The following is a 14,461-nucleotide window of genomic DNA, read 5'->3' on the forward strand; positions in this document are numbered from 1 at the left end:
GAGGGATGTAGTTAGACATATGATAATTAGCTCTATTTTATCGATCCCTGCACATCGAGGGCAACAAAAGGAAATGAAGGAGTGTGCAGGCAAAAGGTGGCTAGAAATGGCAATGTGTTGCAAACATCACTGAGGAATGCAAAACCTAAAAAATTAATATGATCATGGGCTATGAACAAATGAAATAAAAAAACAATTAACATATGCAAGAATGTTGCGGGGAAGATGGAAATGGAGGATATTACAGGTCAAAAGCTTTGTTTTCTCTCAAACATACTGAGAAACCATTATAAGTTGCTATATAGACTATCTATACTTTTTCACAGAACAAAACAGGCCACTAGTCTGTTATGGAAGACTTATGTTCATATTAGTCACACGTCTTTTCCAGAAAAAATTACCTACTTTATTTGTAAACAATAAGGATTTTCCTTTCACAGGCTTCTTTACCTGTTTATTAATGTATAGAGTTGCTTTACATGGCAATGTTTTTCCAGTTAAAAAAATCTCTGCACTCAGTTGTTTTGTAAAGTATGGCAATGTTCTCTCTCTCTCTCTGTCTCTCTCTCTGTCTCTCTCTCTGAATGTGTTTATTTTTCCTTTTTCAATACTTTGATACATGTCTGTAGGTTACTACTGCATCTCTGAACTGTGATGTCTCCTACTGAAAAGTTACACTTGTATTTGTCCACCAGGTGGCAAGACACACAGCTCAGAGAGTTGTTATTATTGTTACTAGCTGTTTAATAATTAGACTCCCTCATTTAACCACAGGCTCACTTCAGTTGAGTATTGTTTTAATGTATGAGTTTGATCAATCATTGATTTAATGATTGATTGATTCAGTGTTCAAGTTTAATTGCTTTGCTCAGTGTGCATTTGACTCTTGTTTTTATGCCAAGTTGTAAACAATATCACTTGACAATTTTCATGACATAAAAAAATAGAATAAATACATAACAAAGGCGACTCTACTAATAAAGCCTAAAAGTCATTGCAGTTTTCAATATACGCCACAAGGGGTCAAAGTTTATCAGTTCGCCTCTCAAAATGGCGGCTGAACCAGCACGGGAGTGGAGCGATGAGCAGCTAAAAAGTGACGATTTGCCCAAAAAAGACATTATAAAGTTCATTCAGGACAATGCAGCCCACTCGGTATGTTTATTTATTAAGTCTGTTCGTGGTTTCAGTTTTGAGTATTTGCAGGTTAAAGTGTTAGTGCTCACTTGGAACTGCAGCATGCTGCATGGTTAGCTAAGGGGAGCCACAGTAGGGAAGCTGTTGTGTTTTAGCATCTAGCATGGCAGAACATACAACACATGGTATACACGAGAGTCCTGCATGTTTCAGCTAGACGCCACAACTGACAGCTCAGTATTTTTTTCTGCGTTTACTGCCTAGCTTGATGCATACACTGATGATTGTTTAATAAAGTCGTCATGTTAACATTCTGCTTCTAACTGCGTTTTCTCTCGCAGTTCCTCAATGAGCACAAGCTGCTGGGAAATATTAAAAATGTTGCCAAAACAGCAAAGAAAGAGCAACTGATCATTGCCTACAATCAGCTCTTTGAGAGTAAAGTAAGTGATGTTAATTTATTACACATAGTAACCCAGCATCACTGGGGATGATGTACATCCTGATGACAAGCTAATCCAAGTAGTGAATATGCTGGTGTGTTTTGTGCTGTCTTTGTGATTTGCAGAGGTTTAAAGGGACAGATCCAGTAGAAGAAGTGACTGAGCAGGTTAAAGCTGTGAAAATTGAAGAAAAGCCCAAAGAAGTCAAGACCGAGGTGGTGGATGAGGTACTGGTCCAGGATGGTAAATATACAAGTGTTCATTTTTGGTTTGCACACATAAGAACTGTTATAAACCTCCTCTGTATCGCTCCTCTCAGGGTCCACCCAAGTACACCAAGTCAGTGCTGAAAAAAGGTGACAAGACAAACTTCCCAAAGAAAGGCGACACTGTGAGCTGCTGGTACACTGGCACCTTGGAGGATGGAACTGTGTTTGACACCAACATTCCCTCAGGTATGACAGCATTAAACATTGTGAATTGACACCCCACCCAAAATACTGTCTTTTGAGAATCAAGTAGAAACCCCATAGAATTTAAATTTAAACTATCACTGTTCTTCGCTCACCACAGTGGCCAGAAAGAAGAAACAGGCTAAACCACTGAGTTTCAAGGTTGGCATGGGCAAAGTCATCAGAGGAGTAAGTCTGTCCTGTGTTTTTGCTCTGTGTATCCAAATGTATCTTAGTTTCTCAGTGTGACACCTCTCCGCTCTGTACGTCATCATCAGTGATCCTTTACTTTCACAGTGGGATGAAGCCCTTCTAACAATGAGCAAGGGTGAAACAGCCCAAATTGAGATCGAACCAGAGTGGGCCTATGGAAAGAAGGGTCTCCCTGATTCCAAGTATCCTTTTCTTTGGTTCTTTGGTTGGTAAAAAAAAAAATATATATATATATATATGTGTGTGTGTGTGTGTGTGTGTGTGTGTGATAGTTTTTTCAAATTGTCCTGCCAACAGAGGAGGTCACAGTCAGGTTAATGTTTTCTTTTACAGATTAAGTTAGATTTGATGCAGAAGTTCTTTCATTTGATTTTGGTTGCCATCTTTTCCTTAACTCCAGCGCTACCAGAATTCCACCTAATGCAAAACTGATTTTTGAGGTTGAGCTTGTGTCTGTGGATTAACTGACCAATGTTGACCAGCATGCACTACATTTCAGGGGCAGACAACACACATCTGAAGGCCTTGCTGTAAAGATTAAAGTTAAAATAGCACTTTAATCGTGCTGCTCCCAGTTCCTCTGCACTTAAGTCTCATTTATCATCACGTTATGTACAACAGGCTGGATTAGGATGAAACAGTTATTACTGAATTTGAATTTTTTTTGGCTGAAATGGGATGGCATGTCAATAATGTACATATGAGACACCATCTTTCTGTTCTGTTCTTTTGCATGTACAATGTAAATGATAAATAAACCTGTTCCATGGACTTGTGTATATATTATGTTAAATCATACACAGCATGGCAATGAGAGGGTTGTTTTTTTTTAAAGTTAATCATGTGACAAACTCCTGCTTCCATAAATACCACAAAATGTGATTTGTGTACCTAAAATTAAAATGGATTCCAGGACAGGATGCCACTTTTTGAAGAGAGCTACTGTTTTGATAAAGAACAAGACTTCCATTACAGGACACATCACACAACACTCAGTCTGTCCAAGCCAAATTTTTATTCTGTACAGGATAACATTTAACCTGGTAAAGACTGATGGATAGTGATCATGCTTCTCCTTTGGGGCACTGAAGCATTTAGGAGTTGGCATTGGGTCCCTTCTTCTTTCCGAAGGTGGGCACAACGTTCACGAAGCGCCTGTTGTACTGGATGCGACGCTTAGCGCGGCCAGTCTTCTTTTTCTTTTTCTCCTGCTTGTCAACCTGGACAATATGACAAAGAGATGTGTTATTATAGTTTTTTTATTGGAGGATCATAATGTATTGTGTTTTTTGACATATTCATCTTAATAACTAGCTCATTCAAAACAGAAAGTCTAATAGTCATTTTCAAAACACATACACACCAATTATACAGTGCGAGACATGTGTCTTAAGGTCAGTAAAGATGTAAATCCATACAAGTTTATGTTGTACTAGAACACGACAGGCATGGAAAACGAGTAATATCTCCTTACCTTGGGTGTCTGACCCCTCACTTTTCCAGCACGGGCCAGAGAGCCGTGGACCTTACCTGGTGAAGAGGGAAAAATAGATCAGTATTATTGGGACATTTCTGAGAAAAACCAACTCCTAAAATTTCAGATTTAATCTGTAACCACTTGTGTGGGGGCAGTAGTCTTCTGAATCATGTTTTGCCATTTGTGCATTCAGTGTTGATGAACAGATGTTCTGGCTACAAAGGTGGTAGTGTAAATATTACTTATGAACCAAGCAGTATACACCAGACAGACTCCCAATTTAGCTTTAACACATGTCAAAATGAAAGTGGTTATGAGCAACAAGAGGCACAGGCTTATGACTGCATTTTTGCCTGCAAACATGGCCAGAGTTGTGTGTGCTGCGTTTGTATACTGACCTCCCAGCAGCCTGCCAGCTACCTCCAGGGTGCAGTGCTCTGAGATTCCACAAGATGCCAGAGGGGCATCATCCTCCAGTGGGCACCCAGCAAGCAACAGCACCTGATCCTCGACCAAGAGACCCTCCAGAGCCTGGACATGGGCCTGCGAGACGTCAAAAGGTAGACATAGTTTTATGAACGTTTTCACATCAAAATTTTACTTGGGTTTATAAATATCCGTTTTAGGACAAACGACTGTGATTTTATAGAAGACTTTGAGAAGTCGTTTTCTCTCCAACTTGTTGGAGACATTTTTACCTTGATCTGTCCGACAGTCTCCTGTCCGGTCACCTCAAGGGTGTGAGTGTTCTGGGCACGTAAGAAGAGCTGCATCTTGATGCTGGAAGATAGCAACAGGGTCGAGAAGTCATTCTCAATGCTAGTGACGCGGAAATCAGCTTGTGGCGTTGGATATACGTATGACAACTAACATAGGCTACCAATCCCGCCACGTTTATCGTGTTTCTAAAGTTAAGTCACTTCAATGTGGAACTGAAATCACGACATATAACGTGCAAAAAACTGGCAAGTTGAAAACTGATGAGAACCAGCAACGTGCCGGGAACTCTCACAGACTTGTCTCTATTGGTATCTAGCTAATGCTATGCTAGCCTCACTAGCCACATGGGGCACGCGTTTCCAAAAGTCGCAAAAAACACGGGAAATATTCCGTAAATGTTCAAAATAACACGTAACTTCTGACATTTAATAACATAGGTGCTAAATTCGCAAACCAAAACCTGTCAAGGTTTTACATAATTAGGATTTTTCACTTAAATTGCACAGGCCTTACCTCGTTTGATGCTAGTCGTTCAACGCTAGGCATAAAAAGGGCTGTTTAAGGGGCAATACTGCGCATGTGCGGACTTACGTAGGTTTAGTCCGCCTCTGTGGCCACGCCTATTGTACTTTGGAGGGTGATATAGATCGATAGTCGCTTTTGTGTTGTAAAAATATCCTCTATATTGCATTACAACAGCATCGGAAAAGTCACGACACAGTCAATATATTTTATGCCCAAATAGATGTTGGTAACAGACAAAGTAGAGAGCCATGTTTCATCTGGTCAATCTGGGCATTTTAAAACTAATTAAAACTTGAACTTTCAGTCAATAGATTACTGTCAAATACAGACAAAACTTTATTTTCATTTAACTTTACTGAGTTTTGGTCATTTGCACATGCACTGCATGGTGGTGGATAATTGCTGTGCTTGAAATTTCACACCTGTTTGTAGGATTTTGTATCTAATGTCTTTAAAGAGTTTAGATCTTAGCTGATCCTTTGAGCTATATATGAATCCTAAACAAAATTAAATCAACAAGAGACACTTCGGGATATCAATCTGTTTATTATGAAATCAAGTCAAAATAAAAAAACGAGGAACTCTTCATTTGTTTTTATGGAAACATAACCATGAAATATTAAAAATCTTTCAGTTTGGGAAGAGGAAACATATGACTCAGAGGTACATCAGTGACTGCCTCCTTTACAAGTTTAAATCTTAAACACAAAGAAAGAGACCAAACTAAGTCATCCGATCTAAAAATCAAAAAGCTTCTGTCACACAGGGAAAAGTAACTGCCTTTACAAATAACATGCATTTAACAACCCCAAAAAGCAGCCAGTGTTGGAGATGATGAATGTGGTAATTAAACTTTTTTTAAACAACATGACTGGTCAACATGACTGCCATGGAGGGGCCAAGTCTATTATACTCCAACCAAAAGCTATAAAATGTAATTTAACTGATAAGCACACTCTAATTTGGAAAGAAGGAACAAATCAGCTTGTGTAGTCAGTGGTTGAATTGAAATCTCCATGACACCCTGTTAAGAAGTCCTGTTCAGAGATGTAGGCAGGTCAGAAAGAATGATTTCCTCTGAGTCTCCATCTTCATGTCAGCATTTCTGTCAATCATGTAGGAGGAGGGGGGTAGTACTGGTTATACTGGGCATATTGGTTGTACTGCCCCCAGGAATTCTGTCCCCAACCGCCATATTGTTGCTAAAAAGACAGAAAAAGAAGAATTGAGCATTATCTCAAACAATGACATTTTCAACAGGATTAACCATAACCTGAGTTTATCTGTGGCATAGTTTTATCAGCCCATTCTGACAAAAAAAAAAAAACCTTCTAGAAAATGCAAATAATAAATGTTGTAAATGTCCATACATGCTTGATGTGACAATGGACTAAAAGTAAGAGAACCTTTTACAATGTAATCAACAACTTGGTAATGAAACCTACCTGGTACCAGTTGTAGTTGTATGCAGAGTTGTTTGCCTGCATGTCTGTCATTGTGTTTGCTGCAGCAGAAGAACCGTCATCCACACGCTGTCTTTTGGCATCAGGTTCCTGAGAACTGCAGACAAGTAGGTTCAAGTTAGTGAATTCCCTTATAAAGCAGTTCACTCAAATTACTACAAATGTTGTACATGTTACTTGACAAACTTAATGATGAAATGATGAGAAATAATGTTGATGTGACCCAGCCCTGTTCCATTATCCACCTGTCATACCCGTTCTCAGCTTTCCTCTTTGTGGGCTCGCTTTCTTTCTGCAGTTTCTGCTGTTCCTCATATGCAGCCACAAGCCTAAGATATACAAGAAAGAAAAGGATTTAATATCAAATATGGCAAAAGAAATGTTTTAAAAAATATCCATCACTCTCTCTCTAAAAGTAACAAAAAACTCACACGTTGATGTCAGTGCCAAAGTCCTCAAGGAACTCGACCTTGCGCTGGGAGAAGAGCAGACGAGATTCAAGCGGCATTGGGCTCTGTAGGGCTCGGTCGAAACAAGCCACAATCTCTGCCTCATTCTGCGTCACATCCCCACTGTATTCCAGCTCAAGCAGGTTTAAGATACAGCTTTGGACTCGACTGTAAAGGCATAAAAATATCAGCGTCTATCTCACAACACAATTGCATAGATTTAGGCAGTGCATCAACTTTGAAAAATCATGTGGACTTCAGTTTTTCTTTACATTCTGCGCAGAATAACTGGGGGGAGAGAAAAAAAAAAATCACAAATCATTACATATTATCGACAAACCAAGGGGTTCAAACAAGCACATCAAATCCCATCTGGACAACACGACTGTCTGTAGTTTTATAGTTCAATGTAAATTAACAAGGGTGTTTGCAAGTTTCAACAAGTCAAAATAAAACCAAGGCCTGCTGAACACCACCCAGAATACAACCCATTCTTGCAAATGAATGAAACCAAAACAAGTCATTTTTAAATTTGGGCAGGAAAATACACTGTCAGCCTACATAGTGCAGCAGTAAATGATCTTTGTAGAGTTGTTTGTAGACACTGTTGAAACCTTTACTGGCCTTTGCAGCAGGCTGTTACCCGTGAGTGTGCAAATGAATGACATGAAAACAAATTACATTTAACACTGGCAAATGGCAACATTTTAGGATTTAATAAGGATTTGCAGACTCTTTGCAAATGTAATCACCCAGTTCTTACCTGGTCTTTTTCAATGGCATCCAACAGCACCTTCCTGGCTTTGCTCAGGCTTCTCTGCACCTTCATCAGCTGCCTTGCCAGCTTCACAGCATAGAATGATGTCTCAGTAGCATTCTTTGCAGACTCCATGGCCTCCCTCAGCAGTGCCTCTGCCTCCTCCAAGTTACCGTGGCGACGCTCCAAACTGACCCTACGAAGGCGCACCATGGCCAGACCCGGGACTGCTGCTTCCAGGGACTTCAGGATGCCACGAGCCTCCTCGACGTTGCCTGAGCAAAGAAAAGCAGAATACTGTGAACGTGGGTGAGCTCAAGTCAGGTTACAGGCCTTAAGCTTTTGGGATCATGTGTCACTGTGTACACATTTAGTTCCTTGGTTAATTTGACTGTTGTGTTCAATTTGCATGTTGGTTTGAATGAGCGTCACTCACCTTGCTGCTCCTCAAAGGCTGCCCACAGCAGGTGGATGGCTGGTTTCTTGGGCAGATGAGTGGTACACGCCTTCTTGTAGACATGTCTCACACCGTCAGTGCTGTAGCTCTCTAGATATTTTGCATACTTTAGAGTGAAAAAGAGAAAGCGAGTTGGAGGAAATGCAGGAGAGGGCAGAGAAAAAGAACAGAAGAGAAAGAGAAAGGCAAAAGAGACAACACATTTTAAACCTAAATTTTCAGCTGAGAGAAACAGTGAATTTCTTCATTGACAAGATCGTTTTTAGAAATTTTCTGTGTAAACCCATCAGCACCTTCATGGAACCAATTAGATAAGTTTCTGTAAGGTAGTGGGAGACGAAGAAGATGCAACGTAGTAGTTGGCAAATGCTGCAGTCATATCTTGTGTGGCAAGCTGGCCATCCCCTAATACAACAGATACAGTCACATATCAACGTTACACGCAAAGAGAGTGCAGGACGATTTACTGTGTCGATGTGATTATCATCGTTGATGGGGGAAGTGCAGGGAGGTAGCGGGAGTGCGAGAGAGGTCAACGATGACATTACCTTGGTCCAGAACTCTTCGTAGAGGGCACAGGCGATGAGGCATCGTTCAAAAAGAACGACCACGCGCTCCGGAGTCCCATTTTCAATCTCAAAGTCCAGGTACTCCTTCCAGTTGGTCAGCTGGGTCTTCTCTAAGGCTTTGACATGGAAGTATGGTCTCTTGATCTAAAATGACACAAATAGATTTTCGTTATACAGTGTCAGAAAATAAAAAAGGGAAAAAAAAAACACATTTCCAATAATAAGTAATTGTAGTGAAGAAAATGAGACACATACCCCTTCCTCAAAGGCCCAGCGCTTGCTGACTTCATGTTCGTTGTGGTTGAACACCTCCTGCCGAACCTCGATCACTTTGTGGCGCATATTCTCGATCTCTGTCACTCTCTACACAAAAACACACAACAAAACACATAGTCAACATTCTCATGTATGCTTTCCATTCTCCACTTGTAAAATCTGCTAGTCCTGCAGCCAAGGATTTACATCACCATGAGCTTGCCAGAGACAAGAAGCCTGCAGAGGGGAGAGGTATGTATGCACCCTGCATACCAGCCTCTGGGTGCAGGTGCTGGGGGTCAATGGGCCTCAGGTGATCCTTTTAGTTTAAGGACGAGTCCCTGACTGGATGCCAACTTGAATCCCCCCTGGCATTCATTGGCTTGGCTGCTGACATAAAGACACCTCTTCAAACCTGAACAAATTTTTCTTTTTTTTTTTCCATTTCAGTATGGAAAACAGGCAAGCTCCTGCTAACCCCTGCAAGCAGTAATTTTGTAAATTTGTCTCCCCGCAGGTAGTTGGATTTTACCTTAGCAGGATCCGCAAGATCCTCTGTACCAGGTGGTAGCTCCTCCTCTGCAGCAGGTGTGTCTCCATCACTGCCGACCATCGCCGCTAGACTGGCTTTAGAGAGCTCAACCCTGAGCTGAACAAACTCCTCCTCGGACAAGAAGTGTTTGGGGTTGTTGTTCTGCACATGTTCTTTGAACCTGCAAGTTAAAAAAGGTAAATAAGATTTGACTAGTGTTACATGTATGTTTAATTTTAGCCTAAATGACTTAAAGGAAAATAAGTTCTCGGGTTTGCACTGTGCGCAGTTGAACACTTTAAAGAGAAGGCCCTGTTCTGGTAAATGATACTTTTACTTTAAATACAAAAAGAAATTTCTTTCTTCAATTACACAGAACCTCTAGAGTATAACAGGGGCACTGAAAAAATCAGATAGAACATGACTGCAACCAGAATCTCATTCTGTTCTTTACCCCTACCTCTGGAAGTGCTGGGAATATAGCTGGGTTGGGATGCCCAAGATGCGATCATAGATGGCGGTGACGTTAGCCAGCTTCTGCTGCTCTGTCTCCCAGTTGATGTAGGACTCCCACAGACGGTCTGAGCGAAAGTCTGTGCCTGCCGCAAGCACTGAATGTTCATAGGCACTGAAGGTAGAAAATGAAGGAAAGATTGTGAATCTTAAGCAACTATTTGTTGTCTCACTTGCCCACTAGTGTTCAAAGTGTTTGGTTAAGCAAAAAAGGGGGGGGCTGATATGATTTTAACTGTAGACCATTTCTGCTGTCATATAAGCAACAGTCACAAAACACAATGATGAAATGTAAATAATAAAGCAAGAGCCTTTTGCTCACCCTCGAATGCGCCCCTCAGTCTCTGGGTCAGTGAGGTCGGAGTTCTCTTTGATGAAGGTCAGGTAGTGCAGCCACAAGTCCACACTGAGAGGGATGGCCTGTAAGCCTCTTCTGTATACCTTAAGAGATGAAATACAAATAAGGCGGTAAATGACTGGAACGATTTTCTATAAAGTCCATCTATCTTTGCTCTTCTGCCTTAACGTCTTGAAAAGTTGCTGTATGCAGTCTCTAAAGGACCAAAACTTAGGTACAATCACATGCAGCACTGTACTCATATAATATTGTAATATACTGTATAACTGGAGCAAAACCAGAACAGAACTATTTGATAAGGCAACTACCAGAACGTAAGGTTAAAAGTAGGAAACGTAATAAACATAAAATCAATATATGTGTGTATGTCCAGAAGATATGCATATTTACCTCCTCTGCGACCTGTACATTGCCATGCTTTTTCTCTATATCAGCATACTTCTTCCAGTAGCCATAGCAGTAGGGATAGCGGAGGAAGAAAACATCAAATGCCTTTCTCACAGCTGTAAGGACATTCTGTAACAAGAAGAGAACAGCACAGAGATTCAATGAATGATACTGTGTCAGTATAATAAATATATAATAATCTAACTAACTTCTGTTCAGTTTCAGAAACATAATAACTGAACATATCTTAATAATCTGCATATATTCTCTTACCTCTTGCTCCACATACTGCAGCAAGTAGACCCAACCATTGAAGTCTTCTGGGTTCTCCTCACAGCCTTTAAAGAGTTTTTCAAACTCGCTGGGCAGCTGTGGCTCCGTAGGAACAGCCAGTTCTTCTGATGTCTCTTTGGATGGTTCTTCCAGCTCCATGCCATCCTCCGTCACCTGTGGCGCTTCAGTTTCATCTAGAGATGTTAACAAGGAATCATTTAGCCATTTAGTGGAGGAGTAAGCACAGGTGTCATTTAGCAATCAGGACCATTCAATTTTTTGTAATGTTTTTTCAGTGTCATAGCAACAATACAAAAATGGTGACAAATTATTCTAACAGACATATCAAACAAAGTTATCCTACAGCCCTCTCATGTTTTTAACCATTTCATTTGAATGAACTGTTTGAGTGTGAAGGATTTTTTTCGTCTTTAGGTGTCTATGCAGCACTAGGCACTGTTTCCACTAATGACTTAGAATTAAACCCTGAGAGCAGTAGTTCATTGTCTGACACTGATAGAGTCGAGCTATCCCAGTCCCCAGTGGCAGATGCCATAGCAACCAAGGTTACAGCACACACCCTACACTTGCAGAAGATACAATAAACCAAGCCTCTGGCTGAGAGTAAACAGTCATATTAACAGGTACTCTTCAGGGTCACAAGGTACACAGTTTTTCCAAGGGGCAAAGACATCAGTATTGCATAGAATACACAACATTACTTAGGATAACATGGCTTAATGTATAGGATTTGGTGCCCAACAGAATCTCAACACATTTATGGATAGGTGCTGTGGTCCCATGAAGCATATCATTATTTGGACTTATAGTACATTTTGTATTGAGTATTATATGAGTAAGCCTGCAGAGAAAATAATGGTCAGAAACAGTGTTAACTTGTACTGTTCGTCTCAATTCCCCTTCGCCAAGCTTCAGTAAATGTTTCTGCTTAAGATGTCTGGGTGTCTTGAAACTCATTCTATTACAAGTTAATCCATCACAAACTAGTCATGAACAGGATTTTGCCTTCTTCAAGTAAACCAGCTAGTCATGACCCATGCAAATATCTTACGTTTTTTTGGTTAAATTGCTTATTGCTCATCTTATTGCTGCCATGAATGCCAACTTTGCCTTATGTATACTGTATACACAGCAACAACTAAACACCCAACTATTTTCATTACCTTGACTGCCATCCTGTCCAGCAACCTGTGGCTCTAAACTCATCTCCTGGCTGTGTTGCTGAGAGTCCACAGACTCTGTGTTGTGCTCTGATGGCTGCTCTGCTTCTTCAGCGGGCTGTGGTGGCTCCTCTTCTCGGAAGAGCTGAGCACTGGCAAGTTGAAAGTGCTCCACAGCCTTCTCCACAGATCCCAGCTCTGTGGAATTCATCTGCTGGTTTGGTTGCTGCTGAAGCCCTGAAGCATCCTGGGACGCATCTGAGTCCTCAGGCAAGATGTTGGTGAGTGGTTCTGGAGCCACCTGGTCCAGGGACCAGTCAGCAGCTTGGCCTAGAACAGGAAGGTCAGGAAGAAAAGCATCCCCGTTGCTCTCCATGGCAGGGGAATCAGTGTCCAGCATTCCAGTAATGGTTTCGTCTGAGAAGCGCAGGCCTGTTGAAAAGCAGGTTGGATTATCACTACAAGTCAAGTCGAATCATAGTAGGGAAAATGGCACTCACATTAGGTGGATATGAAAAGCACAATGGTTACGTTAGTTACTATATAAGTTTACGTATATTTTAGAAGATTTAGAAGATAAAGTATTCGTCACCTCAAAGTGAATACAGCCCTATATTTTTTAGTTGCAAAAACTCCTATTATCATCAAGCATTAACTTTGTGTTAAGTAGCTTCACGCCAAAAAAGGTCACCCCGGTAGAAGCAGCAGCTGGTGCAACAGGATACTTCCTTGTTCTAACATTAAAACGGACGCCAGCTTTAGCTTAAATGCTCACTTAGCAGCTAAAAATAATGTATCCACGTGATCGGCTACTTAAGTAACACAACGCGCAGCGCCTTCCCTTCATTTAAAGCAAAACTACGCGATCCGTCGATATCTGTGAATGTTAGCTTTAGCGTCTGCCTTGTTTTCTGCTTGAGGCCATGTTGCACCCGGGAGGTGGTTTGCATAGTCAAAGTTCAATCAGAAGTTGGGCCTTGGCTCCCATCTATTTCCTGAAAACTATCGAAGCACTAAAGTAACCAGAGGTCGACATTAGCTTCACATTAGCGTTCGTCTCGTAACGTCCGAAGTGAACTCAGATATGGCCATTTATTTAATTAACTACAATTTTCAGCGTACCAGGGCTGTACACTATGATATTAACAAAGTTTGTGCAATAGCGATCTATTACCTCGTAAAATCGTTCGTCTTTCTTTAACTAGAACAACAACGTGCTAAGTATTTGTCTCCGTTTCCAGTTAATAGACGGCACCAACGGTTTCTCCACGTTAGCTAGCCGGCTAACGATTTCCCTGGCTACCACTCGTAGCTAGCGTTAGCTGACCATAAAATCGACACATTCCTAGTCGCACTACTCTATTTCCATTAATAAAGACACGTTTTCTGATCTTACCAGTATCTCCAATGAAATTCTGGCCAACCTTGCGAACTTGTGTGAAGCTTTCGGAGTCACTTTATCTAACCTAAAACAATCAGGCGCGTTTCGCCCACCATTCTTATCAACTTGGAGGAAGCACTAAGGCAGCGTGTGCGCTTGCTCACCACCCGCCCGCCCGTCCGTCCGCGTGCGCGCGCGCGCGCATTCGTGCATGTGCGCGCGTGTGTGCATTATTGACGAACCTTTTCCAATTTGTTACGCATTTTTGACTGATTTCATTACAACGTGCAGGGTCACAAGATTATAGATGCAGACAACTCAAAAGAAAGAGTAATAGGGGTTAAATCACGCCTAAAATAGTCTACAGCAGTTACATTTAGATATAGTTGTGATGTATTTGTAAATTTAACGCTTTAAATATATAGAATTTGTTGATATATATATGCTTAATCCCATACTATCTAGTGCATATAGGCCAAGACTACACAAGCCTGCACTAGACAACAGAATTTAAAATTGTTCACATGGAAATGATAATAATTGATGAGCTTTTACATTGGTGATGAGTACCAAGAAGCATGAGTATCTAGACGAACAGCAAGATGGTGATCTCGATATTTTTTAGATCATCGGTATAGAGATCATTTTCTTGTCTTTCAGTTGATATACTGTCTAATATGTTGTATTGAATGGTATCTAACGTCTCCAAAAAGGCCATAGTTTATATTTAGTAGATGTTGATACATCTCGCCAAGATTTAAATTTAAAATGCTATTTATCGCAAATCTTATCAATGTAATATATATATGTGTGTGTGTGTTGTGTGTGTGTGTGATAGTAAATGGACCTGAGCCCTAAAAATGGGCAACACATATTGTTGCTTTATCAAAGTACCCTACCTATAACTCAAGTTTCAAGG

At 40.9% G+C, this 14,461-nt stretch overlaps 3 protein-coding genes across 3 annotated transcripts; 1 reads left to right on the plus strand and 2 right to left on the minus strand.

Annotated features, from left to right (window-relative positions):
* Positions 1–999: 999 nt before the first annotated feature.
* LOC108888745 (peptidyl-prolyl cis-trans isomerase FKBP3) lies at positions 1,000–3,016 on the plus strand. The gene is made up of 7 exons (XM_018684864.2): positions 1,000–1,155; positions 1,479–1,580; positions 1,706–1,807; positions 1,900–2,035; positions 2,154–2,221; positions 2,330–2,427; positions 2,655–3,016. Exons 1-7 carry the CDS (start codon positions 1,051–1,053, stop codon positions 2,707–2,709), a joined length of 666 nt encoding a protein of 221 aa, XP_018540380.1. The 5' UTR covers positions 1,000–1,050; the 3' UTR covers positions 2,710–3,016.
* Positions 3,017–3,245: 229 nt separating this feature from the next.
* On the minus strand, positions 3,246–5,078 carry LOC108888746 (FAU ubiquitin-like and ribosomal protein S30). Its single transcript, XM_018684865.2, has 5 exons — positions 4,956–5,078; positions 4,421–4,502; positions 4,121–4,265; positions 3,720–3,775; positions 3,246–3,465 (listed from the first exon to the last, which is right to left on the minus strand). Exons 2-5 carry the CDS (start codon positions 4,493–4,495, stop codon positions 3,340–3,342), a joined length of 402 nt encoding a protein of 133 aa, XP_018540381.1. The 5' UTR covers positions 4,496–4,502; positions 4,956–5,078; the 3' UTR covers positions 3,246–3,339.
* A 415-nt stretch (positions 5,079–5,493) lies between these two features.
* On the minus strand, positions 5,494–13,723 carry LOC108888744 (pre-mRNA-processing factor 39-like). The gene is given in 16 exon segments (XM_018684862.2): positions 5,494–6,169; positions 6,413–6,527; positions 6,685–6,759; positions 6,862–7,028; positions 7,030–7,047; positions 7,643–7,911; positions 8,073–8,199; positions 8,642–8,806; positions 8,918–9,025; positions 9,450–9,630; positions 9,910–10,077; positions 10,285–10,403; positions 10,711–10,836; positions 10,981–11,174; positions 12,165–12,593; positions 13,558–13,723. Coding segments are annotated over 15 exon segments (2,319 nt in total). The 5' UTR covers positions 12,562–12,593; positions 13,558–13,723; the 3' UTR covers positions 5,494–6,079.
* Positions 13,724–14,461: the final 738 nt, after the last annotated feature.

This window comes from Lates calcarifer, unplaced genomic scaffold (genome assembly GCF_001640805.2).
Source record: "Lates calcarifer isolate ASB-BC8 unplaced genomic scaffold, TLL_Latcal_v3 _unitig_140_quiver_1245, whole genome shotgun sequence".
NCBI classification, from domain to species: Eukaryota; Metazoa; Chordata; class Actinopteri; family Centropomidae; genus Lates; species Lates calcarifer.